The following is a 26,150-nucleotide window of genomic DNA, read 5'->3' as shown; positions in this document are numbered from 1 at the left end:
TATACTATGTTTCATATATGGTACCATGTATGTATACACCCTAACGCAATACCATTTGTAAACCTGTTACATGGAAATGGCAACCGCCATTCCGGCAAATGTAAGCCACATTGAGCCTGCAAATTGGTGGGAAAATGTGGGATACAAATGCTACAAATAAATTCATTTACCCATTGTGGGTATCCTGAAAATCTGACTGGTTGGGTGAGTCCTGAAGACTGGGTTGAGAACCCCTGTTCTAAACCAATGGTCTTTGACCCAGTACCATCCCAGGTTCACAAAATGTTTCCCATGCACCGGCCTCAACTGTGCCCGGTTTAGCTTCCCAGCTCTCTCTTAAGAGGTAGGATGGCTACTGTCTGCAGCTCAGCTTAGTATAACCCTGGATTATCAATGCTGTTCCTTTCCAGACAGTCTTCCTAACTGTACACAGAACCACCGCAACAATAGTGTTATATCCAAACCTGGTCCTGGAGGCACCCCAGCTAGTCAGGTTTTCAGGATACCCGCAAAGAATATTCATGAGAGATTTGTCTGCACTGCCTCCACTGCAAGGCAGATCTATCTCATGAATATTCATTGTGGATATACTGAAAACCTGACTGGCTGGGGTGACTCCAAGGTTTGGAAACCACTGGTGTTTTATGAAGCTTCTTAATATCATCTAATCTATCACAGTCTACTCTTGGATCAAAATCTATTAACACACGTTCCAGTGTGTGTTATTGCTTGGCGTTAGCAATAAATGTTGCCAGATCTTTCTGGAAGGAGAGACGTAGTCACTTTAATCCTAGTATTTTTTTTCCTGCTCTTTCTGCTCCTGATTCTTCTAGGATGAACATCACCTGTGACAAAATGCAGAGAGGGTTTACAAAACAACAACAGCAACAGCAACAACAACAACAACAACAACAACAACAACCCTAATGACTCTGTCCAGGAGGTGGGCCACTTGGTGATACTAAGCAGCTCTGTTGTAAAACGTCAGGAGCCAGTACATTCTTCTCTCAAGATACTGTGGATGTTCTGTGGCAGTGGCTGACTACATGGCTGCATTCTGATTGGTTCAGAGTAAACAAGTGCTTCAACCAATCAGAAGTCAACCTGTTTTGTTGACCTTTGCTCTTGCATTGACACTCTCTGTTCTGTTTGGGTAAGAATCTATTTTCATTCAAGTTTTACTGATCATTAATAAGCTACCTGATGCTATCCAGACCAAAATTCAACTAACTATGCTTTCATAAGCCTCTGATGGGCTAAGAATTTGCTTTTAACTGTTAAAAAGGGTCAGTAATCTAGTAACCTGCTCTCTCAACAAAGCTTTCATTCATTAAATATGCATATGCAAGCTGGGGTATTTTGTTTCCATTAAACTTTCATAAGAGCAGATACGTTTAGAAAAATAACTAATATACAGTTCTTTTTGTCCCGGAAAGTTGCTAACCTACCTGCTGTGCTGTTGATTCCAGGTCAGATTTAGAAGATGACTTTCAAGGCCAGCTAGCCTACCTCATCTGGTTTCACGCAAAAGTCTTGTTTAGCTCCATAGAAGAAGGAACAAAAAAATGAGAGCAAACAAAGCTTTTGGCTGTACTTGCACTTTTATAGTTACAGATGTGATTATAGCAACGGTACTGTATGCATATGGCTCCAAACAGAAGAACATGATGGAAGACCTGAAGCATTTTAATATTTTTACCTCTTTGCTGGATATCTGGGGATTGTGCCTGCTTCGGAGCTTATTACTGCTTGGAGCATTGATTGGAGTGGCAAGAAACCTTGGCTACGGCCCCAGACGGTTGGAAGCCTCCCTGACTTGCATTACATTGCTTTGCCTGCTCCTTGCCATGTACGCAGTGATCAAAGTGTTGCTGTTTTCAGAGCTTGAGAAGCCCATTAAAGATCTATGGTTTTGGAGTTTGTTCACATGGACTAATGTGGCTGCAGCTGCTACTGTTTTCTGCTGGTGGCTTCTGTCTCTCGTGACACCTTCCAGACATGGTTCGAACTTGTATTTTACCTTGAGGGCTGAAGAGACAGAGAGTTCTGGAAACACATCCGTGGGAAATCAGGGAAAGAAAACGGAGTCACCTAGGGCAACAATAAGTAGGCTGCTGTCTTTTTCTAGACCAGATGTCCTTTACCTTGGACTGGCTTTTTTCTTTCTTTTGGCTAACACTTTAGGTAAGAAGAGATGCCAGCTGCTCTGGGGTCCCATTTTTCTTAAAGAACAGTTTCTATAGTTAACCAAAGAGCCACCTCTGTTGGAATGCTCTGGGAGGTTTTTTTTCTGCCTTTCTTCTCTGATATTTTAAAATCTGGTTCAATGTTTGGAGGCTTCCATATTCATTCCTCATGTGTTAAGGTTAGTTGGTTGGGGACGTTTGTGCACAAGAAGCAGTGCAAATGTTCCCTTAAAAGGCGAGCGAGTTTATTTGCTGTTTGTAATTTGCAGACATTCTTCTCATTCCACTGTCCTTCTTCATATGTGCTCATCCTTTTTTTACCATCTATATCTGTATTAAAAACAAACAAACAAACAGAAAATCTGGGATGCTTTATATAATAGACCACTGTACATCCTTTGGAGAAAACGTTGAGGAAGGAATTCCCTCTTGAATTTCTCTCTTGTCTTTCTTACGTGTTTGTATTTTGCTTCAGATGCTACGGAAGAACCCCTGAGATCAGCCAGGAGTGGAGAAATTAGAACATGGCTGAAAATGTTCATGGCCTAATGTTCCATAGCAATTGCTGGTAGAGCATCAACTGGTATATGGAGATGTGCCTTAGCTGTGAATTTTCAGCAGCACTTCTGTATCGTGCATCATTTGCTATCCAGATAGCGGCACTGAAGACATGTACCAGTTAATATTCAAAGCGATTTAAATGGCCTGTCCAGGACTAATCATGGATATTCAGTGACATTTAGGGCCCTGTTTACTAAGCTGCGTTATAGGCATGTTAGCGTTTTTAATGCGCGTTAACCGTATATGCACGTTAACCGTGTACATGCCTACAATATCCCTATAGGCGGTTAGTACCTGCGCTAATTGTAGGCACATTAAAAACACTAACTCGCCTTAGTAAACAGGGCCCTTAGCCAGATAGCGCTGCTAAATATTCGCATTTAGCGCCTAAGCGGAAACTGTCTAATTTGTGAGTAGTCTGGGATCAGAGTTGGCACTTATGTGTTTAAGTTCCGATATTCAGTACTTAACCACCTAAGGAACTGCATAAATAGGACCTATCTTTATGCAGTTTACCTTAGGGACCTTTTACTGAGCTGCGGTAAAAAGTGGGCTACGCTAGTTTGGATGCGTGAAATTAGCACGTGCTGGGCCATTTCTGACCACTGTGGGTAAAAAGGCCTTTTTTTAATGTGGCAGGAAATGGCTGTGCGCTAATATGAAAAGTAGCGTGTGGCAATTTACTGCCTGAGCCCTTAACGCCACCTATGTACTTGGTGGTAAAGGCTCACACGCTACTCCTGCGGTACTCAGACAGCACGTGTTAATGTGACCACACTGCCGATTACCATCAGAAATGCGCTCTGTGGTAGAAAATAGAAAATTATTTTCTAGCGTGGGAAACATTGTGTGCTAACTTCGAAACTACTGCAGGGTGCCCGTGCTACCCCAGTGATAGTATAAATTTAGCACATGCCACCCGCGCGTTAGCCCTTCAGTGGCTCAGTAAAAAAGGCCCCTTTATGTGGTTAAATGTTGAATATTGCACTTAACCACAGAAGTGTTATCCGACCACTTACACTTGTTCCAGCATTGAATATCTGGGGATAAAGATGATGGCAGCCAAAAGTAATGCTGACCACTGCTGGCTGAATATCTACCCCGTAATACAGGGGCAGCCCAAGGCAATCTGCTGCCTGAGGCAGGGATGAGATGCTGCACCCATGCCTGGTCTGGCATCTCCCCCCTTCCCTCCTCAACCCTCTTCTCTGTGTTTACCTTATTGTTTTTCTTTTCCAAAAGGCGTCAGCGGTAGCGATTCCCATAGGCTGCCCTGCCTCTGGCACCAGCCTCTTCACTGTACTGTGCATCTTGCGTCTGAGGAAACAGAAAGTTACAGGCAGGCCGCAGTAGGGAGAAGAGGCCGGTGCCGGCGGCAGGGCAGCCTATGGGAATCGCTGCCGCTGCCGCTGTCACTGCTGCCTTTTGGAAAAGAAGTGAGGTAAACATGAGGAAGAGGGTTGAGGAGGGAAGAGGAGAGTGCCGTCTGAGGCCCCCGTCTCAGGTGGCCTAATGGTAGGTCCGCCACTGCAGCCGATGTAATATTGAACCCATTACTGTTTGTTTATTTTCAAAATCAGTTCTTTATATTAAAGGAATCTGTCTGATATCATTGCAAATAATTTTTAGAGCCTGATTTATCAAGGTTTTTTATTTATAGATACACAGTGGGAGAAACCCCTTGACAAATCAGATCCTCAGCTATTTGTTTTTCAAAGATTAGTAGATCTGATGATATGGTGCAATGGAGAGTTACCATAGGAAACTGGATTAAATGTCTTTAATTAACTATATTATACCCTATGAAACAATATTTGTTCTCTCCCAGATCTTATGTGTCTGTTAGAACCTGTGCTTTCGATGGTACAGAGTGCAGAGAACTGTGATGAACACATTTCTTCCAAGATCTTTGGTTTCCTCTGAAAAGGGTTATCAATAGAAATCAAACAAAATAAAACATGGAAAAGAAAATAAGATGATACCTTTTTTATTGGACATAACTTAATACATTTCTTGATTAGCTTTCGAAGGTTGCCCTTCTTCGTCAGATCGGAAATAAGCAAATGTGTTGGCAGATAGTATATATGAGAGAAACATCAAAGCATTACTTTTGGAAAAAGAAACAAAAGTGACACTCTGTCAGACTGTCAAAGTAATGCTTTGATGTTTCTCTCATATATACTATCTGCTACCACATTTGCTTATTTCCGATCTGAGGAAGGGCAACCTTCGAAAGCTAATCAAGAAATGTATTAAGTTATGTCCAATAAAAAAGGTATCATCTTATTTTCTTTTCCATGTTTTATTTTGTTTGATTTCTATTGATAACCTTTAAGAGTGGACTAACACGACTACCACACCTCTCTACTCTGAAAAGGGCAACTAGTTTTACACCATGGAAAAATGATCTGAAGTCCCTTGCAGTTTCCTTAGCAGTAGCATTTCTGTAAGACAAAACACAGTAACCTGATCTCACCCTTTTGCCTCCTCTCACACTGTACCCGCTGTACCAGGGGAGACATTTACTCCGTATTTCACTGGATTAGTAATAGATGGCATAGTCGTTCAGAGGAGCTTGGATCAGTTTTCCAGTGCAGTGCTCATTCTGTCACTTCTCGCTGTAGGAAGGTAATTTCATGTATTTTTTTGGTTGTTTTAACCATGTTTTGGATCTTTTAATAGTACATTTTCTCTACTGTATGCTTTATATTTTAAGAGACTCTTCAGAATAGTCATCTCAAAAGTCATTTAAGTTGAAATGTCCTCCAACTTAAGGGTATAGCGTTGATGTGGAGCACTAGAGATTCTGAAAAGAAAAAAAAAAGCTGACCTTATTTTTACTGTGACAGGTGAATTGGCATGCACAGAGGAAATGCTTCCTCTGTCTCCTCCCCACATTGAATATGCATGAGATTTATTTGCATACAATGGAAGCAGTACATGCAAATCAATCTCGTTTATATTTATTGTGAAAATCTTGAAAACTCAACTAGTTTTGTGGCCCTCAAGGATCGTGGCTGCCCACCCTTGCTTTGGCTCATAGTTTGAGTTTGTACCTGAGACAGTGGAGGGTCCCAAGTCAGGGCCGCCGAGAGGGGGGGGGGGGGCAAAATTCCCTGGGTCCGGCCTCCATGGGGGGCCCAATGCTGGGGTCTCTCTCTCCTGCTCCTGACGACCCCGAGAGATCGGGTCCCGACAGGAGCAGGAGAGAGAAAGCTCCAGCGCCGGGCCCTCCCTCTGGTGCTGCTCTTCGCTCGCTTCTACTGCTGTGCCGAGCAGCTGCTTTTCCCCCTCAGGCGCATGCTTGGTTTTGAAACCGAGCAAGCGTGACGAGAGAAAAAAGCAGCCACAGGGGCAGGGCAAGCATGGAGTGAAAAGCAGTGCTGGATTCTTCCGCTGGCAGGGTTTGGGATCTCCGCCAGCCCCAAGGTACCTCAGTTGTGGCAGCGGCGATCCTGGAGGGAGGGGGCGGGAGCGGCAACGATCTGGGGGGCGGCAATCGGGGGACAGCAGCAGCCCTGCCCTGCCCTGGGCCCGCAGCCCTGCCCCAGGCCCAGCTCAGTCTCTCGGCAGCCCTGTCCCAAGGAGCATCAGGGTTTGAACCCTGACTTCCCCAGTTCTCAGCCCACTGCTCTGTTGGCTTTCAGGGACAATTTGAAGCTCAGCAAAATCTTTTATCAGCAATATAAAACTCCCTCTTGTTTGCCATGCACTGTTTATCTCTACGGTAGCAGAACTTTAAAGAATAACTATATAGCTTCAGACCTGCTTTTGAATTTGGAATATGATTTCACTCTTTTTGAAGCTGCAGTGTACGACAAATGGCAGCATGTGAGCAAGCACTGCCGCCTGTCATCCTCCCAGTTGCTGTAGCAGTCGTGGGGGTGTATTTTTTATAGAGAGTACAGTGGATGTAATGCATGCTCTCATCCAGCATTTTGTCTTCTCTACCCTTAAGTGCCTTTGCTGCCGGTGTCCGTGGAGGCCTGTTCACTTTCACTTTTGCCAGACTGAGTATCAGAATTCGCAATCTCCTCTTCAGGTCCTTGGTGTCCCAAGAAATTGGATTCTTTGATGAGAACCACACAGGTTAGATTCTTTCCTTCTTCTCCACATGGTCTTTTTGGAATCTACACAGGATTGTATGTTGGAATTGAAGTCTTTCCAAGAATAACCACTCTGAGACCCCACTTGCTGATGATGTAGATATTCTCAGTTACTTTCAAGATAGAAAGTTCACAATGGCATCCATCTCCTTTGTTGTATTTCTTCTGAACTTCTTGTACATTGCTAATACCGTGTTTCCCCGAAAATAAGACCTACTCCGAAAATAAGGCCTACCGGGGTTTTGCTGCAAATTTGTATTATAAGGCCTCCCCCGAAAGTAAGACCTACCTGAAACAGTGCCGCCGAGAGCCGGACAAAGGCCGCCGCTGCCGCCGCCCCCGAGGTCACCGCCCCCCCCTCCACCTGCCCTCCATCGCTCCCGGAACTACCAGTACCTGAAACGCCTCCTTTCACCTTCCTTCCCAAGTTCGGAGCAAGCAGCAGCAGGGCAGGCCACTCCTTCCTTCCGTGTTCCGCCCTCGCCTGACGTAACGTAACGTCAGGCGAAGGCGAGGCACAGAAGGAAGGAGAGGTCTGCCCTGCTGCTGCTTGCTCCGAACTTGTGAAGGAAGGTGAAAGGAGGCGTTTCAGGTTGGGAGCGACGGAAGGTGGGTGGAGGGGGCGACCTTGGGTGGGGGTGGCGACCCCGATGTTTCCCCGAAAAAAAATAAGACCTCCCCTGAAAATAAGACCTAGCGGGTCTTGGGGAGGAAAAATTAATATAAGACAGTGTCTTATATTCGGGGAAACACGGTATGTGAATTAGCTCTGCAGAAACCACTATGGAGCCTATTTACCAGTGGCGTACCAAGGTGGGGGCGGTCCGCCCCAGGTGCACGCTGCTGGGGGGGTGCCGTGCACGCCTGTCCTTCGTTTGTTCCATGCTCCCTTTGCCCAGAGGGTGCATGGAACGAACGGACAGGCGCGCGTGGCACCCCCCAGCAGCATGCACCGGGGGGGGGTTCTTTCGCGGGGGGTGTCCTTTTTGCCGGGGGGGTCGCTCTGCATCCGGGGGGCGGCACACCCAGGGGGCGGGGCGCATCGGCGATCCGCCCCGGGTGTCAGCCCCCCTAGGAATGCCACTGCTATTTACTAAATTGTATTAGGGGTTTAAAACAGAGGGAATGTGCTGTTTTAGCAGTTGTCACGTGTTAACAGTGCATTTTTTTCTAGCAAAAAAGGTGCCGGTACTGAAATGCTAGGCCATCCTTCAGGGGTGGGGTGATCACTAAGGGACCCACCCCACAATAGCCAGGCCCCTTGCAACCAGTCACAGAATCTATGACAAGGTAAAATTGGTGTGTAGAGCCTGACCTCTTTCATTAAAACTTGGGGACCACGGATCAGCTTTAGCAGACAATGAAAAAGGTGCCAGTACTCAGTACCCCCCAAGTACCCCCTCAAAAAAAGCCCTGCGTGTTATACACCTAACAGAATTTCTCATATAACTTGGACCATCCAAGCTAAGGTGCTCATTTTTAAAGCAGATGGATGCCTCAGAATGCTTTAAAAAAAATGTCCATCTGCTAAAAATTTCAAAATCCCAGTTTTGGAAAGTCAGAATTTGGACATTTCACACTGCGAATTATCCAGATAGCAAGGGGGCGTGTTGTGTGTGCTATGGGTGGGAATAGGGAGGGCAGAAAAGTGGGATGTCCAACAAGGATTTTAAAATGGAAAGAAACATTCATGTCTAAAAAGAAGGACTTTTTTTTATCTAGACCTGTTTCAGTCACTTCCAAGTTACAAAAAGATGCTCCGATTGAGTAGCTGACTACCTGAAGTATTAAGGCATGACCCCTCCTTAATCCCCCAGTGGTTACTGTCCCCCTCTCTCTCCCCTGAAAAAGTGAAACCAGAAAGGAAAACCAGGCTCCATGTCAGGTGCTGGTATTTTGGCCATTCTGAATAAAGTTGCAAATAGGTTAGAGGAACAGCCTAGTGGGTTAGTACTGTGGTCTGTGAGCCAAGTGACCCAGGTCAAAATCCCAATGTAACTATTAATTAATTATTTATTTGGATTTATTTACCGCCTTTTTGAAAGCATTCACTCAAGGTGGTGTACAGTAAGAATAAATCAAACATAACCAATAGACAATTACAGCAGTAAAAATACTCAAATAATAATACAAAGTAAGGCACAGTACACTACTTACAATGTCAACACATTACGTAATAGAACATTTTAATTGACAGTGTAGGGCAGGGGCGTATCTGGACTCCGGCGGTAGGGGGGGCCAGAGCCAGAGGGAGGGGGCACATTTTAGCCCCCCCCCCGCCGCCGCCGAGCCCCCACCGCCGAGCCCCCACCGCCACCAATGACTCTCTCCACCCCCCCTCCCGCCGCCAACCCTCCCCCGCTGCCGTTCTTACTTTTGCTGGCGGGGGACCCCAACCCCCGCCAGCCGAGGTCTGCTTCCACCTGCCGCTGCCGTAAAAACTTCTTCTTCAGCCGGCGGGGGACCCCAAACCCCCGCCAGCCGCCCCGCGGTGTTTAAAATTCATCTTCGGCCTCCGTGGCCGTGCTGCTGTGATAGGCGCTGTTGAAATCCACTTCGGAGTCTGACGTCCCCCGCCGGCTGAAGAAGAAGTTTTTACGGCAGCGGCAGGTGGAAGCAGACCTCGGCTGGCGGGGGTTGGGGTCCCCCGCCAGCAAAAGTAAGAACGGCAGCGGGGGAGGGTTGATGGCGGTAGGGGGGTCCAGGGCAAAATCTGCGGGGGCCCAGGCCCCTGAGGCCCCATGCAGATACGCCCCTGGTGTAGGGTATAAGCAAAGATGGAACATATAGATAGGGAAGAGAGTAAGAGAATAAGGTGGCTAATTTAAAGAAAGCTGCACATGAGGTCAGAGAGACGGTTAAATAGTATCTCAGCTAGGGTAGGAGTTGATAAACCTGTCCTGCTGCAGTATGTGCAGCCCGAGTCACTCCTTGTGTATGTGAGGGAGACTAACAAGTTAGTTACTTCTTACATTAAAGACCTGTGTAGGCCACTTAAACATAAGGACTTCTATATGTGTGAAGGGGGGGGGGGGGTAATTCAGTATAGGACATCTAAAGTTAGGCGCTGGGATGCTACCCGCTATGCACAAATTCCATATTGCCAATTACACCTCTAATTACCTTATAAAATAATAGTGTAAGTCAGTGGCTGCTGTAAGCGTCCACAGCTAAATATCACAGTAGTCTGAAACCTTAGCGTATAAGTGCTGGCCCACCCCTGACCCACTCTGTCCCTCCGGTGTCCACACCCCCTTGAAGTTACATACTAAAGGATTTCCACACTAAGGTTAGAGAACTGCAGCTAAGTGCAGTGTCACGAGGAACTGCAAATGAATTGCCAATTAGCTTTCCTCAGTCACTGAACCTCATGAGCTCCGAATCAAAGAGTTTGTTCTTATTCGGAGGCTGTTTGATTAAAACCAGCCAGTGAATAAAATGGGGGTCATTTTCAGTGGCCCACCTAGACTCTGGTCTGCTGGTACTTCACTACCTGGGTACTTTTCATTTAAAAGTGAAGTCAGATAGTAAATTGATCAATCAATTAAAGTGAACCTTGTGCAAATTTTTCAAAAAGAATCTTACTGAGTAATTTCACCTGAAAAAATTAGCTGCATGGTACAGAGATACAAAAACATCCCCGGACTTGGACTTTATTTAGTTACTTGCCTTTGTCAAATCTGAGCTGAAGGCACGTTACAAGCAGGAACACGCGTGATTTCCATGCCCATGTGGCCTTACAACCTAAGGGCTTTTTTTTAACAAAATGACGCTACTGATTAGCAGCACACTAAATGCAGAGACGCCCATTTCATTCTCATGGGCTACTTCGCATTCCGCACAAGCTTATCAGTAGCGCCGCTTTGAAAAAGGAGTCCTACCTGTGTAACTGAGGAAATGGAAGGTTAGGGATTTGCCCAAGGAGCATCAGCAGGATTTGAACCAGGCTTCCCTGCAGCCTACTGCTCTTAACTGCTGGGCATCTCCACCTCTCCACTTGCTAATTCTTCATGTGCAGCAAAAAAGAGGGAAAACCACATTCATATCTGAACATACATGTACCTTACTCCCCCTGACCTAGTCTCACCCCTGTCATGAAATTATCCCTATTGTACATAACAGAACACTTGTAGGAAATGTCCCAAAAATATGCCTATTGTAAGCCTATGTTGTAAAAAACAACAAACATGTCCCATAAATGCACCAAAGTATAAATTGAAGGAATGTGTTAACAAAATGTGCTTCTAAAATAGGAGGAAGCCTCAGAGTAATACTATGACTCATATTAAACCTACCATGCAAGCAGCAGCTTCTTCTCACATTTAGGCCCCAGTGCTGAAAAGTTTGCAGTAGAGTCGCTTGCAGATGTCTGGACGCATTTCTTCTACCAAGAAGCTAATTGTATGCAAATTTTATCTATAGAAAACCTGTGGCAAATGTTGGGGGAGTAGGCCGGGCGCCAGGGGCGTAGCCAGACTTCGGCGGGAGGGGGGTCCAGAGCCCGAGGTGAGGGGGCACATTTTAGCACCCCCCGCCGCCGCCAGCACCACTACGAACAACTTTGACCCCCCCCCCCCGCCTACGACCCTCTTGACCCCCCGCACGCCCGCCGTCCCCGCTGTCGCCTACCTTTGCTGGCGGGAGACCCCAACCCCTGCCAGCCGAAGTCTTCTTCCTTCGTTTGGTTTCCGAGTCTGACGTCCTGCACGTACAACGTGCAGGACGTCAGACTCACAGAAACAGAATGAAGCCTTGTTTTTGCTCCTACAGTTGGTTCAAAGACGTTGGCTTTAGCGTGTATTGTCGGAGATAGCTTTTGTACACAGTCTCATACGAAAGTAGGGCTGCGGTTCCGCGCTCCGCTTGAGGCAAGCAATCATTGTTTGACCCCTGACGCAGACGCCTGTGTGCGTCGAAACACGGGCCCGTGTCGGGTCTCCTGTTTTTATATAATAAAGCACGTTGGATTCATATCCCCGTTGGTGGTTCGTCTTCTGTGAGCCTCTACTTTTTCCTGTTGTGCCTTCTTGGCGTAGGGGACTTTCCTGTTCCTTTCCCTTAGGTTCATAATTACAAAATAAAAGAGTTAAAGCAGGATTTGAACCTGAGTCCCATGGCTTACAGTCCACTGCACTAACCACTAGGCTGCCCCTCTGCTCTGCATGGATGTCTGTGTGGCCATTTTCTAAGAATGCTGCCATTCAGATGTCCATGTCCCTTCTTTTCCCTGTTAATAATTTGGACGTTCCAGTTTGTAAAATGACTGTTCATGTTGGATGTCTCCAGCCCACGGATTTGCATCTCACATATTTTTGAACAGGAAATCTCGATGTATTATCTATTCAGAAATGCATGTGAGATGGACTTTCTTATTCTGACTTGAACGTCCTTTTGTAAATACCCCTCCATGAGTCTTTTTGAAGTAGGCCTGTATAAAGACCCCCCCCCCCCCCAATAATGAGTCTGAGGCAGGTGTAAATGTGTGTCGCCGTGTCCTTTGCAAAGATGCCAAATTACCCGGTTCCAGGCTGGAGGTTGTAGGATAGTCCTGGTTTTGAAGTTACAGAACAGCAGAGAACAGTCACTCTCACCCCGATTATCAATAACATTAAGGGCCCTGTTTATTTTTAGCATACGCTAAACACACCCATAGAAATATATGGGTGGCTCTAGCATTAGGGCACGCTAAAAACGTTAGCGCACCTACAGCGCAGCTTTCTTTAAATTAGTCACCTTACTTTCTAACTCTTCTTACTCTCTTACCTATCTATATGTTACATCTTTGCTTAGACCCTTCACTATAAATTAAAATGTTCTGTTACGTATTGTGTTGTTTTGTAAGTGGTAACTATGCCATACTTTGTATTGTTATTTGAATATTTTTACTGCTGTAATTGCCCATTGCTCATGTTTGATCTATTCTAACTGTACACTACCTTGAGTGAATTCCTTCAAAAAGGTGGTAAATAAATCCTAACAAATAAATAAATAAATAAACAAACAGGGCTTCAGACCCAGGGCAACTGGTTTAAATTCTCACTGCAGTTCCTTGTGACTCTGGGTAAGTCATTTAACCCTCCATTGCCACAGGTACAAAATAAATTCCCGCATATAGTGTGTAAACTGCTTTGATTGTAATCACAGGAAGGCGGTAAATCAAGCTTCATCCCCTTTCTCTTCATTTAAGAAAAATGAAGATTGGAGGGCTGCTCATTTTTGTGTATGTGACGCTTGGTTGTTGCAGGGGACATCATTTCCCGCCTGACCTCGGACACCACAGTCATGAGCGATGTCATTTCGGAGAACGTGAACGTCTTCTTGCGGAGTCTGGTGAAGATGGTGGGTGTAGTGATTTTCATGTTCAGCCTCTGCTGGCAGCTCTCACTGGTCACATTCATGGGATTCCCGATCATCTTACTGATCTCTCAAGTGTACGGGAAGTATTATAAGGTATGGCCACTGCTCTTTTCTCCACGGTCACCTCTCTTTCAAGTTGCTCTTCTTTTTACAGTTTTGTTTTTCTAGCAAAAGCAGTGATCCTGGCAGGATGGGGTATGTGATGGCTTGGTTAAGGGATGGGGGAATAACACAGCAGCTAGTTGGACGATATCAGGGTCGGACTGACAATAGTCTGGGCCCCCAGGCAGTCATCGGGGCCCCCCCAGTCACTGCCCATCACCCCACCACTGCACTGCTGCCCCCCTCACATACATCATAGCCCCCCCCCCACTGCTGCAGTTGACACCTCCCTCCCACACACTGCAGACCCCTCTAAGAATCCCACTCTTTCCTGCCTGCTGTCGCTACTGTGCCTGGGGCTGGCGCCGTTGTGTTTTCAAAATGGCTGCCAAGACTTCCCATGGCAGTCTCACAGGTCTGTGCAGTCTTGCGAGATCGCCGCAGGAAGTCTCAACAGCCATTTTGAAAACACAGCCTTTCAAGGTAGGACCACCAGCGGTGGCAGCAGGCAACTGGGCAGAGCCTCTGGGCCCTCAGGCACTGCCTGGTTGCCTGAATGGTCAGTCCACCCCTACTTGATATTACATTCCCAAGGACAGGGCCAGCAGAACTCAGTAAATGGGGTATGCAGGGCAAGGGAGCGCCTGCCTTTAGCCCTCCAAGCTGCTCTGCTCTTTTCCAGAAGTAGTTAATCTGTGGCTTTGAGGAGCACGCATTGCCAGCGCCTGGCGTACCAGACCCATTTGACTAGAGGCAGACCTGTAGCTAGGAGCTATGGACGGGTGAGAGAATGGAGCTGGAGCTGGGGCTGAAAAAGGGGGCAGGTGGGAGAATGGAGGGAGGGAGAAGAGAGAAAGGAGATGCTGGGCTGGTCTGGGCTCGACTAAGGTGGGGGGTGACTGATAGTTTGCAGGGGGCGCCAATAATAGTTTGCAGGGCTGGTGCTAGGGTTTTGGCACTCTCCTGCAGCTGATTAGTCGGCGTCCCCTACCCATCCAGGAGCGGGGTCACTATGGCTCCGCCCATACAGCAGCCACACCCTACAGTAGTCACACCCCTTTTACCGGCCATGGCACATATAAACAGGCACCATTGAAAATATTACACCAGTATAGGAGAAAAAATAACTTGGTTTTTTTTTCATTATAAATAATTTTCCGTAACCTGTTACAGCTCCAGTATACCCAAAATGACACAAACCAAATTAGCATACAGACCAGGAATTAGGAGAGCAGTCTTGCCAAACCTGAAACAATATATTATCTAAATCTCAGAACCTAACAAACAGATCCCTATTCAGACACTTGGCCTTACAGTCACACATGCAGAACAGAGATAGCCCCTTTTCAAATTTTAACCTGAAATCCTAAGAAGCTAGATTCTGCATGCAGCACAATACCAGAAAAACAGAAACACATTGCTATACATTGCAAAATAAGACAGCAGATGTAAATTCTCAAATTGGACATATTCCAAACAGTAAAATTAAAATTAAATGATTTTTCTTTGTTGTCTGGTGACTTTGTTTTTCTGATCATGTTGGTCCCAGTTTCTGATTCTGCTGCTCTCTGTTCTCTCTTTTTTTTTTTAACATTAAATTTTTATTGAGTTTTATAAGAATTATAAACATGATATGTTCATTACACTAAGCACGATTGATCTATTAAACATACAATGAAAATATTGAAATGCTAAACCGCAACCTCTCAGAATTACCCAGCCACCCCCATCTCACCCCTCCTCCTACCCTCCCCCAATATTTCCCCCCTCCCATAGGAATGTTCAGTTCTGCACATGCAGTGCAGCAAAACTTGTCCATAGCCTATCTGTTCTCTTAACTCTGTTTCCAGGGCTTCCTTTCCATTTATTTCTTTACTTTCCTCCTTTCTTCTTCATTTTTTGCCCTACATACATAGGAAAAAGCTGGGTCCTCCTAGACTTGACTGGAGAAGGTATAGAGTGGATCCAGTTTTTGCCTACTTTCTCCATCCATGTGTAGTTTTTCTCCTCTTTGCCCTTTCCCTCTTCTCCGTTCAGTATGCATCTCCTTCTTCTTTCTTCCCTCTCCTCCATCCATGTCCAGCATTTTTCCTCTCCGCCCTCCATCCATGCCTAGCATTTCTCCTCTCTCCCCTCCTCGCCATCCATATGCATCTCCTTCCTGTATTCCCTCTCAATCCATGTCCAGCAATTCTTCTGCCCTCCTCTCCATCCATCCATATCCAGCAATTCTCCTTTCTCCCCTGCCCTCCTCTCTATGTCCAGTGATTTTTCCTCTCTCCCCTGCCCTCCCCTCCATCCATCCATGTCCAGCAATTCTCCTCTCTTCCCTGCCTTTTCCTCCATCCATATCCAGCAATTCTCCTTTCTCCCCTGCCCTCCTCTTCATGTCCAGTGATTTTTCCTTTCTCCCCTCCCCTCCCTTCCCATCCCATCCATGTCCAGCAATTCTCCTCTGCCCTCCCCTCCCATCTATATCCAGCGATTTCTCCTCTCTCCCCTGCCCTCCCCTCCCATCCATGTCCAGCGTTCTCCTCTGCCTTCCCCTCCCATCCATGTCCAGTGACTTGCCCCAGCCCCCACCTGCCCCCCTTTTCAGCCCCCGAGTTCCAGTTCCAACCCCAGCCCTCACCTGCCTGCCCTCTTCTCCCACAACAGCCCTCCTTTCCTTCCTGCCACGCTGCGTTTTAAACTTTTATTTTACCTCAAGGTGCCACAGCGATGGCAATGAAAGCAGTTCCCTCTCAATGTCCCGCCCTCGTGAAAATAAGAAATTACTTCAGACCCCTCCCCCCCAAACAAGGCTAAACCCATGCCACCCCCACTCAGGATAGGTCCCCCTCGCCTACCTGTAACCCCCTGGGGAGAACTGGTAATGGAGTAAAGTCTGCATGAGTTCCCTTGAGGGATTATTGAATCATATCTGGCTCCTGGCCAGGGGCTCTAAGGAATAATGGGAGTGGTTATTGGGGGGGGGGGGGGTGTATACCCAGCTGATTGACATGTGGAGGATGTGCCAGGGTACAGTTCTGGTACTGTAATGGGTGAGAGGAAAATTATTATTGTAATGACTGACAGGGAGATGTAATCAGGGGGAGGTGAAATAAAAGTTTATGCCATTTTGTGAACGAAGTCTATGGTTGCCCAAACCCCCCACCAGGACCCTTGGAGTGAGCGGGTATCCTACCCAACATAATAAGCAGCAGCTGCTGTGATCGAGTAATCTCTGGGCCCTCGGCTTTTGACCCCCCCCCCCCAGCAACACTCCCCTGCCACTTTCGACCCCCCCCCCCTCCGCCGCCACTGCCACTGCAAGGTACCTTTGCTGGTGGGGGTCCCCAACCCCAGCCAGCCCTAGTCTTCTTCAGCGATGGTCTGCGGCGCGTTCGCTGACTTCGCTGATCTGTGCTGCGAGTGCTGACGTGGACGTCAGGATTCACAGCACAGATCAGCGAAGGCTGGTGGGGGTTGGGAACCCCCACCAGCAAAGGTACCTTGCAGAGGCGGCGGGGGGGGGGGGGGGGTCAGAAGTGACGGGGGAGTTGTTGGCAGCGAGGGGAGGCAGGCTAAACCTTGGACTCTGGACCCCCCTCCCACCGAGGTCTGGCTATGCCCTTGGTTGGACCTAGGGTTGCCAACTACATCCAGAGTCGCCCGACAGGGTTCATCCAGTCCTGGGTTTACCCCTTTGCATGCAGGGACTCGTGGTTCTGATTTCCTAATTGGAGACTATGGAGGTCTTTTACAAAGGCACACTAGCGTTTTTAGTGCGCATCCTTATTTTTAGCGCGCGCTAAAAATGCTAATGTGCCTTTGTAAAAGGACCCCTATGTGACGAACCTAATTGTCCTATCAGCTAGAAATGCAAGGCCAGTATCAAGAGAATATCTGCTATTCCATCTATCTAGTTGTAAAAATGTAACATATAAGATTGTTTATACAGCTGGATTTGGTTATCTAAGTCCTAAATGGTGGAATCTCATTCTAAAAGAAATGAGAAGCATGAGCGCTGTTTTTTATATATTACTAGTCTTTTTACCACCTCCCCAAATTAGTACTCATCAGCCACCCGCAATTTAGAAAGATAAAAGACTAGGAAGGCCACGCGTATGAGAAAAGCAATTCTTTAATTACTTACCAAGAGAAAGTTACAACTACAAATGCTAGTTTCTCATGTGGAGAGCAGGGGACACAAACATGTGGTCTGCCACTGCCTCTCCAATGTAATACTCTGGTTCAATTGTTTATATACCTTTTGTGTTAAGCAATGATTCACATTACTTCAGCACTTATCTTCCTCAGAGATCATTCTGTTCTCTGTTCTCACCATCTATTTTCCTTTAAGTTGCTAAATCACATTCTTCTGTCCATCCATAATTGCACCTTTCCCACGCCAGCTTGCCCATAAGGGTATCATAATAGATCATAAATTCCTGAGTTTACACAGGCTCATGTTCTTTAATAAATTACAGGTTTCTCAATTTCTGATAGATTCCAGAGTCGCACCGGATTGTCAGCCTCTGCCCTTTTTAACCTGTGCTGGGGTGCTGACCTGTGCTCATGATTCTACAGCTCCTATCTTCTACTCCAAAAAGCTTTAAAAATGTATCTGTTTAAAAAATATTTCTCTATGTAATCATTAATGTAGAAATCATTCCAATATATCTATACTGTTATATTCACTGTTTTATTGTAAGCCACATTGAACCAAAATTTGCAAATAAATAAGGGACCCTTTTACGAAGCAGTGGCGTAGCCAAGGGTGGGCCTGGATGGGCCCAGGCCCACCCACTTTGGGCTCAGGCCCACCCAGTAGCAGCACACCTATGATGTGGCTGGCAGGGATCCCCAAGCCCCACCAGCCGAAAACTCACAACAGCCGTCCCTCCTGCATACCAGCCTTCCTTCTGATGTATTCCCGCCTTTGTGGAAACAGGAAGTTGCATCAGAGGGAAGACTGTGGGGCCAACATGAGCAGTGTGTATTAGTTGCTGCTCACTGCCGGTGAAAATCTGCTATTTAAAAGGTATGCGGGGTAGGGAGGATGTTTGAGAGACTATATGGCATGCAGGCAAGAAAGTGAGAGACCAAATCACTTGTGGGACAGGGCGGAGTTCTTCTGCCCACCCATCTTGGGCCCAGGCCGACCCAAATGTGGGCATCTGGCTACGCCCCTGTTACGAAGTGGCGGTAAGCCCAACGCGGCTTACTGCTCGCTAAAAAGGAAGCACTGCCGGGCTACCACAGCAGCATAGTAATAGGTCCCTTCCCCAGTGTGCGCCATTTCCAGCGCTGCAGAAATTTTATATTTTGTACCACTAGTATGTACCTGGTGGTAATTGGGCAGTGCTGCCTGGTGCCCGGTTACTGCCAGGTTAGCGTGGGAGCACTTACCGCCACCTCAATAGATGGCGGTAAGTGCTCCCTCCCAAAATGTTCACGCGGCAAGCACTTCACTTCCTGCACAGCCATTTCTTGAAAAAAAAACAAAGACTTGTTTTTTACTCACTGTGGTAAAAAGGGGCCTCAGCATGCGTCAAAAACATGTGCTGACACAGCACAGGCCCCTTTTTGCCGCAGCTTCGTAAAAGGACCCCTAAATAAAATAAATTCCCTAAGAAAAGCGAGGCTACAAACCTCTGCATGCATTTGGGTAAGGGTCCCAGAAAACAACAAGGCAAACGATCTGCAAAATCCAACGTGGAGAACAAACCAGCAGATCAGTGTAATATCCAAAATACTTTTATTGAAGATATCGTATGTTAGACAATTGCCCGACACAGGCCGTGTTTCGCCCAACAAGAGGGCTGCGTCAGGGGCTAGTCTGTATCTTTCTTAAATAAGAACAGTCATAAATTTCATATCAGGACATGGATAAAAGGAATTTTTTTTTTAAACCAGCATAAGCAGCACAAAACAGCGTCTCCTGTTCTCTCGCCAAGTGATCAGTAAAAAGTCTGCTATCAAAGGCCAATTGTCTAACATACGATATCTTCAATAAAGTATTTTGGATATTACACTGATCTGCTGGTTTGTTCTCCACTCTGCATTTGGGTAAGCCCAGGACTGGATCAACCCTGTCAGGCGAATCTGGATCCAGTTGACAAACCCTGGAATGCAAACCCATTCCAGGAAGGAGAATTTTTGGCCAGTCCAGGTTTTAAACTTACATCCCAAAGCAGTGTAGTATTTGTAGTCCATGATTGTGTCCATTGAAATGAGTACTGCGGGTCCCATAATGCACCAGGATGAGGTTGGCAGAAATCTAGGACTGGCTAAAAAGCTTCCTGCCTGGAATCGGTAACATGGCAGCTCTGGTAATTTGTAAGTCAACGGGGTGTGTCACCAATGCTGGGACTCCTCATGCATGCTTAGTTCACGCTAGAACTGAGCATGCTCGGGGAGTCCCAGAGTTGGCAGCGGGAGGCACCCTGCCGACTTCCAGGTTACGGATGGAAAACAACAAAGCAGATCAGTGGAAATCAAAAACATAAACTTTATTAATAAAATATCATCTGAAAAAACATGCCCATGTTTTTTAGATGATATTTTATTAATAAAGTTTATATTTTTGATTTCCACTGATCTGCTTTGTTGTTGTCCATCTTGGAGTTTGCGGATCGTCTGCCTTGCTGTTTTCTTGGACTTCCAGGTTACTGCAGCAGTGCGAAGAGAAGGGGAGCAGCTTGGCAGCAAGGTTCTTTGGATGGCAGGACTTTTTTTTTGTTGTTACATTTGTACCCCACGCTTTCCCACTCATGGCAGGCTCAATGCGGCTTACATATTGTATACAGGTACTTATTTGTACCTGGGGCAATGGAGGGTTAAGTGACTTACCCAGCGTCACAAGGAGCTGCCTGTGCCTGAAGTGGGAATTGAACTCAGTTACTCAGGACCACAGTCCACCACCCTAATCACTAGGCCACTCCTCTACTTCCTGCCAGCAAAGATATTATTTTTAACACATTGAGGGGGAGGGGAGGAATATGTTGCCCCCTTAGTCTACTTCTGGCCTCCCCCCCCCCAAAAAAAAAATTGGAGGGCTGGCTATGCCCCTGCACTCTCCTATTCTTTCAGATCACAGAGCCCCTCCCCTCAGATGACCTTTGCAGATGGGATTTCCAGTGCTCCCAAACCTTTGGTCACCCTTGGTCAACAAGAAAGGTGTCACAACTTCTGCTGAATCCAAGTTTGCTAGGAATGGGAATGGTTATTAGAGCTGTGGAGTAGATTATATGGGTGAGAGAGTGGTTAAGCACCAGCTGCCAAATCCTGGGGTTGAAGTGCCCATTAGGCAATTTCAAGCAGGCCACTAATGAAATAAAGCAAGCAGTTTTGATCACAGCCTTTTCTTCTGTATTATTTACTTTAGAAGCTTGCCAAAGAAGTTCAGAACGCTTTAGCAAAAGCCAACAGTACCGCAGAGGAAACTCTTTCAGCGATGAAGACTGTCAGAAGTTTCGCCAATGAAGAGACAGAAGCCAGTATCTATCGGGAGAAACTGCAGCAGGTGTACATTCTGTACAAAAAGGAGGCGCTCGCCTATACCTACTACATGTGGGCCACTGGGGTATATCACACAGCTCTTCTGCTTCTTGCTGATTTCAGTCATTTAGTTCAGTACTACAGGGTGAAAGGAATGTGGATGGAAAAAAGTTCAGTTTGTTTTCAGCAGGGCATTTTTTGAGGGGGTACGTTTTCCATTGTCTGCTAAAATTGACCCATGATCCCCAAGTTTTAATTAAATAGCTCAGGCCCTACATGTCAGTTCTGCCTTGTCTTAGATTCTGACTTGGCTATTGTGGGGTGGGTCCTTCATTGATCACCCCACACCTGAAGGGTGGCCTGGCATTTGAGTACCGGCACCTTTTTCGCAAAAAAAAAAAATATATATACAACTGGTTTTCAGTATATTGCAAACTTTTCCCCAGTGTTCAGACATTTATTTTATTTATTTATTTATTTAAAACATTTCTAGTCCGCCTACAACTAGGCGGATCACAAATCAACATACATAATAAAAGATCAAAAAGACAGTAACAGGCACTAGAACATACAATATTCAAAAAAAGTAATAGACAAGATCAATCCTGTGGATGTTCAAACAAATACGTCTTCAGCAACTTACCGATTTGAGCCCTATTGCTACGCAGTCTCAAGTAATCTGGGGCCCCTTTTACCAAGCTGTGGCAAAAGGGGGCCGGTGCTGCCATTGGCGCGTGTTTTACACGTGTGCCGAGGCCCCCTTTTACTGCAGCTGGTAAAAGGGAAGTCTCGCTTTCCTACAGGAAATGGCCACGTGGCAAGTACTTGCCACGTGGCCATTTTGGGGGGAGCCCTTAACACCACCCATTGAGGTGGCAGTAAGGGCTCCCATGTTAACCTGGCGGCAACTGGGCAGCGTTCGGCACTGCCCGATTACCACTGGGTACACTCTGGTGCTACAAAAAAATTTTTTGTAGCACTGGAAATGACGGCTCGCTAGGGGTGGGAAGTACCACCGGGCTGCTGCGGTAGCTCAGCGGTACTTCCTGTATAGCGAGCGGTAAGCCCGCATTGGTCTTACTGCCGCGTAGTAAAAGGAGCCCCTGGTAATTTGTTCCAGATTTGCGGACCCTCTACTGAGAATGCAGTATTCCTTGTGTTGGCATATAGCAGTGTTTCCCAAGTCCGGTCCTGGAGTACCCATTGCCCGTTTCAGGATATCCACAATTAATATGCATGAACTTGATTTGCATACACTGCCTTCATTATATGCAAATCCCTTTCATGCATATTCATTGTGGATACCCTGGAAACCTGACTTGCAAGGAGTACTCCAAAACTGGACTTGGGAAACACTGGCATTCAGGGCCGTGCCGATGCGGTAAGCGAGGTAAGCGCCGCAGGGGGGCGCCCACCTCTGGAGGGCGCCACCGCGGTGCTTACCCTCGCCCCGCGCCCCCGAGGACTTTAAATTACCTCGGTCGCAGCCGCTGCAGCAGCGTCGGTGAAAGCGCTGCCGACGTCTCCCTTCCCTTGCACTCATTGGTTCCCTCATTGTCCCGCCTTCTTCTGACGTCAGAAGAAGGCGGACACTGAGGGAACCAAGAGCGCGGTGGGGGCGATGCGCCCCGGGTGTCAGCGGGTGGGGGGGTGCGCCGCTCCCGCTGCTCCCACCATACCTTCTTTTAAAAAGAAATCAGTAAAGCGGCGTGGCAGGCAGCGCAGCTTCGCGTCTGCCCTGCTTGTAAAACAAGTAGATCTCCTCGTCGGGCCTTCGCTCACTGGGTTCCTATTTCCTCGAGGGCGGGACCTAGTGAGCGAAGGCCCGACGAGGAGATCTACTTGTTTTACAAGCAGGGCAGACGCGAAGCTGCGCTGCCTGCCACGCCGCTTTACTGATTTCTTTTTTAAAAGAAGGTAGGGTGGGAGCAGCGGGAGCGGAGCACCCCCCCCCCCACCCGCTATCATCTCGACGGAGCTGGTAGTCGGGTCGGATCAGGGGTGCCCAGATGGCAGATGGGGAGGGGAGCCCAGATGACAGAAGGGAATGGGGTGGGGAGCCCAGATGGGAGAAGGGGATGGGGAGGGGAGCCCAGATGACAGAAGGGAATGGGATGGGGTGCCCAGATGGGAGAAGGGGATGGGAAGGGGAGCCCAGATGGGGTCTGGGGCTGAAAGGGGAGGCCCTAATGCAAGGCATGTGGATGAAGGGAGCTGGAACTGGGGGCTGAAAAGGAGGGTAGGTGGGATAAGGGGGCTAGTACTGGGACTGGGGGCTGAAAAGGGACAAGAGCTGAAACTGGGGGGACTGGGGGCTGAAAAGAAGACAGGGAGAAGTGGCTGGGGCTGAAGCTTAGGACTAGTGAGAGAAAAGGGCTGGGTTTGAAACTGGGGGCTGAAAAGGGGACAGGGAGAAGTGGCTGGGGGCCGAAGCTCGAGACTGGTGGGAGAAAAGGGCTAGGGCTGAAACTGGGGACTGGTGGGATAGTGGGGCTGGAACTGGGGGCTGAAAAAAAGGGGCAGAGAGAGGGGACAGATCCTAGATGGAAGGGGGAGTGAGAGGGAGGGCAGACCTTAGATGGATGGGAGAGGGAGGGCAAATGGTGGATTGAGCGGACAGAGAGAAGGCAGACAGTGGATGGAAGCGATAGAAAGGGCAGACAGTGAATGGAAGGGGGAGAGAGAGGGCAGACAGGGGCAGATGGTGGATGGAAGGTGCTGAGATAGAGGGCAGATGTAGATGGAAGGGGCAGGGAGAGAGGGCAGACATTGGATGAAGGGGACAGCAGAGAGGGCAGACACTGGATGGCAGAGAGAGAACAAAGACAGATGCTGGATGGAAGGAAGGAAGGAAGACAGTGAAAAGAAGATGAGGAAAGCAGAAACCAGAGACAACAAACTGTAAATAAAATATTTACTTTTATTTTTTTGCTTTAGGATATAGTAGTATTGTAGCTGTGTTAATAAATGTTTATAATAGGTAATCTTTTTATTGGACTAATTTTAATACATTTTGACTAACTTTCGGAGAACAAAACCCCCTTCCTCAGGTCAGGATAGGATACTGTAACAGCACTATACTGTATTGACCTGAGGAAGGATGTTTTGGCCTCTGAAAGCTAAATGTATTAGTCCAATAAAATGGTATTATTTTATTTTCTATATTTGTTTTATTTCTATTTGTTAATTTGTAAAGTGGTGATTGGTTCTTGTTAGTTTTTTTCAAATTTACATCTGCAGTCTTTATATTTGCACAGTACTAGGGGATATTTTCTGTTTATGTGGTGTTGCATTGTATGCAGAGTCTGGCATCTTGGGGGTTCAGTTTAATTTTTGTCTAGCGTTTGGAATATGTCCACTTTGAGAATTTACATCTGCTATCTTATTTTGCAATGTATAGCAATTTGTTTCTAAGAATATTGCTGACAATTCCTGTCAGTGTGGCAAGTGGTGAGCGATCATTTTTACCGGGGGGGGGGGGGGGGGCGTGATCATTTTCATGGGGGGTAGGGGCGCCAACTGATAGTCTGCAGGGGGGCGCCAGAGACCCTAGGCACGGCCCTGCTGGCATTCATCAAAAACTTCAGACGTTAATAAAATAAAAGATGTTAATACCTACTACTACTACTACTTATCATTTCTATAGCGCTACTAGACGTACGCAGCGCTGTACACTTGAACCTGAAGAGACAGTCCCTGCTTGACAGAGCTTACAATCTAATTAGGACAGACAAACAGGACAAATAAGAGATAAGGGAATATTTATTTATTTATTTTATTTATTTGTTGCATTTGTATCCCACATACTTTATCTCCTCCTGCCTTGAGGACCCACTTGAAGAAGAAGATGTTGCCTTGACTTGACAATCCCTTAAATAATTGTAAATAAGGATTTTTTTTTTGTGACTTAGCCATAACTGTAGCTGCACATGGCTTTGCGGTCCCAGAGCAGCTGGCTCTGCAGGTCATGGAGATCAATAGATGTATCACATTTCCAGATGTAGGGCATTGAGAGAGTGACTGAATTCAGTTTCTTTCCATTTGTTTGCAGTTTACTCAGCTTGTGCTGCAGATCAGCATTCTGTACTACGGGGGCCACCTCGTGATATCCAAGCAGATGACTAGTGGAAATCTCATTTCTTTTATCATTTATGAATTTCTCCTTGGGGAAAGCATGGAGGTGAGTGTGGCTCAGTATGCGGATGGGAAGCTAAGAAATGCACTTCAAGAGTTGTTTTCCATATTAGTTTGGATCAAAATGGATAAAAGACTTTGGTCCTGATTTTATAACAGAGCATCGTGGGAGAAATCCAATAAGGTAAAGGTAACATAGATGCCAAAACCAGCCTCAGCCATCTGCATTTACATTTATAGTTGCTGCGAGGCAGGCGGAAAGGTGTGAATGCCTTCAAGGAATTTTTGTGCATAAATTACCCCAGAGGTTACGCTTGCAAAAGTTGGCGTGGCGACAAGAAGGCACATTCTTTTATATGACCCACATGTAGGCATGTTCTGGGGCGGAGCTTGAGCAGAGCACATGCTTTACACTATAGAGTTGCACGGGGACAGAAATTTAACCCATCGCTGCTCGTCCCTGCTGGAATCTAACCTTACTTGTCCCCACCCGTTCCTGCTGGAGTCTTAACCGTCCCCACCCATCCTTGCTGGAATCTTACCCGTCCCCACCCATCCCTGCAAGAATTTAACCTATCCTCCCAAGAATTTAATGGTACCTAAAGAGAAAGCTAACATATTCCATTTAAAACATTCAAAATAAAATGCTTTGTTTCTACCTTTGTTGTCTGAACATTTTATTTTTCCATCCTGCTGGTTCCAATTTCTCTTGTCTGCTTTCCTCTCTGTCGTCTGCTAATTCTTCTTCAAGCGGCTGCAGTTCATTTGTCTTTTCTCCTCTCTCCTGTCTGTTCCCTCACTATTCCTGCCTCTGACATATTGATCATTCCTTTTTAGCTCTTTTCTGCCTCTCTCTCACCCTTCTTCGTCTCTTTTTTACTTTTCAACTACCTATCAAATTTTCATCTTCTTCTTTCACCCACTAGTTCTCCCATTCCCCATCTTACTCCTCCCCATCCCTACTTTCTCTTTTATCTTTAATCTACTCCCCATTACCATATTTCTACCCTCTGTAATCACTATCTCTCATTCATTTCCTTGCCACCCCCTCCTCCCCCTCTTGGCCTCTCCCACAGGGTTCCACCATTCCCATCGTCTTCCTCCCTCCACCCTTCTAACCAGCATCTGATCCCCTCCCCACCCCACCCTGGTAGCCTTATATTTTCTTGCCCCTTCTCTCTTCATTCCTGTCCTCTCCCCCATGGCCCAGCATTTCCCC

At 46.8% G+C, this 26,150-nt stretch overlaps 1 protein-coding gene across 1 annotated transcript in view; it reads left to right on the top strand.

Annotated features, from left to right (window-relative positions):
• Nucleotides 1-1,114: 1,114 nt before the first annotated feature.
• Nucleotides 1,115-26,150, top strand: part of ABCB9 (ATP binding cassette subfamily B member 9) — a 66,167-nt gene continuing 41,131 nt past the window's right edge. Inside the window, exons 1-7 of the mRNA XM_030219838.1 lie at nt 1,115-1,153; nt 1,470-2,184; nt 5,261-5,375; nt 6,706-6,836; nt 13,098-13,303; nt 20,685-20,882; nt 24,849-24,977. Of these exons, the coding sequence (XP_030075698.1) occupies nt 1,566-2,184; nt 5,261-5,375; nt 6,706-6,836; nt 13,098-13,303; nt 20,685-20,882; nt 24,849-24,977 (1,398 nt within the window). The 5' untranslated portion in view covers nt 1,115-1,153; nt 1,470-1,565. The remainder of the gene's footprint in view (nt 1,154-1,469; nt 2,185-5,260; nt 5,376-6,705; nt 6,837-13,097; nt 13,304-20,684; nt 20,883-24,848; nt 24,978-26,150) is intronic.

This window comes from Microcaecilia unicolor, chromosome 11 (assembly GCF_901765095.1).
Source record: "Microcaecilia unicolor chromosome 11, aMicUni1.1, whole genome shotgun sequence".
Lineage (NCBI taxonomy): Eukaryota > Metazoa > Chordata > Amphibia > Gymnophiona > Siphonopidae > Microcaecilia > Microcaecilia unicolor.
This window is presented reverse-complemented; position numbering and strand designations above follow the sequence as displayed.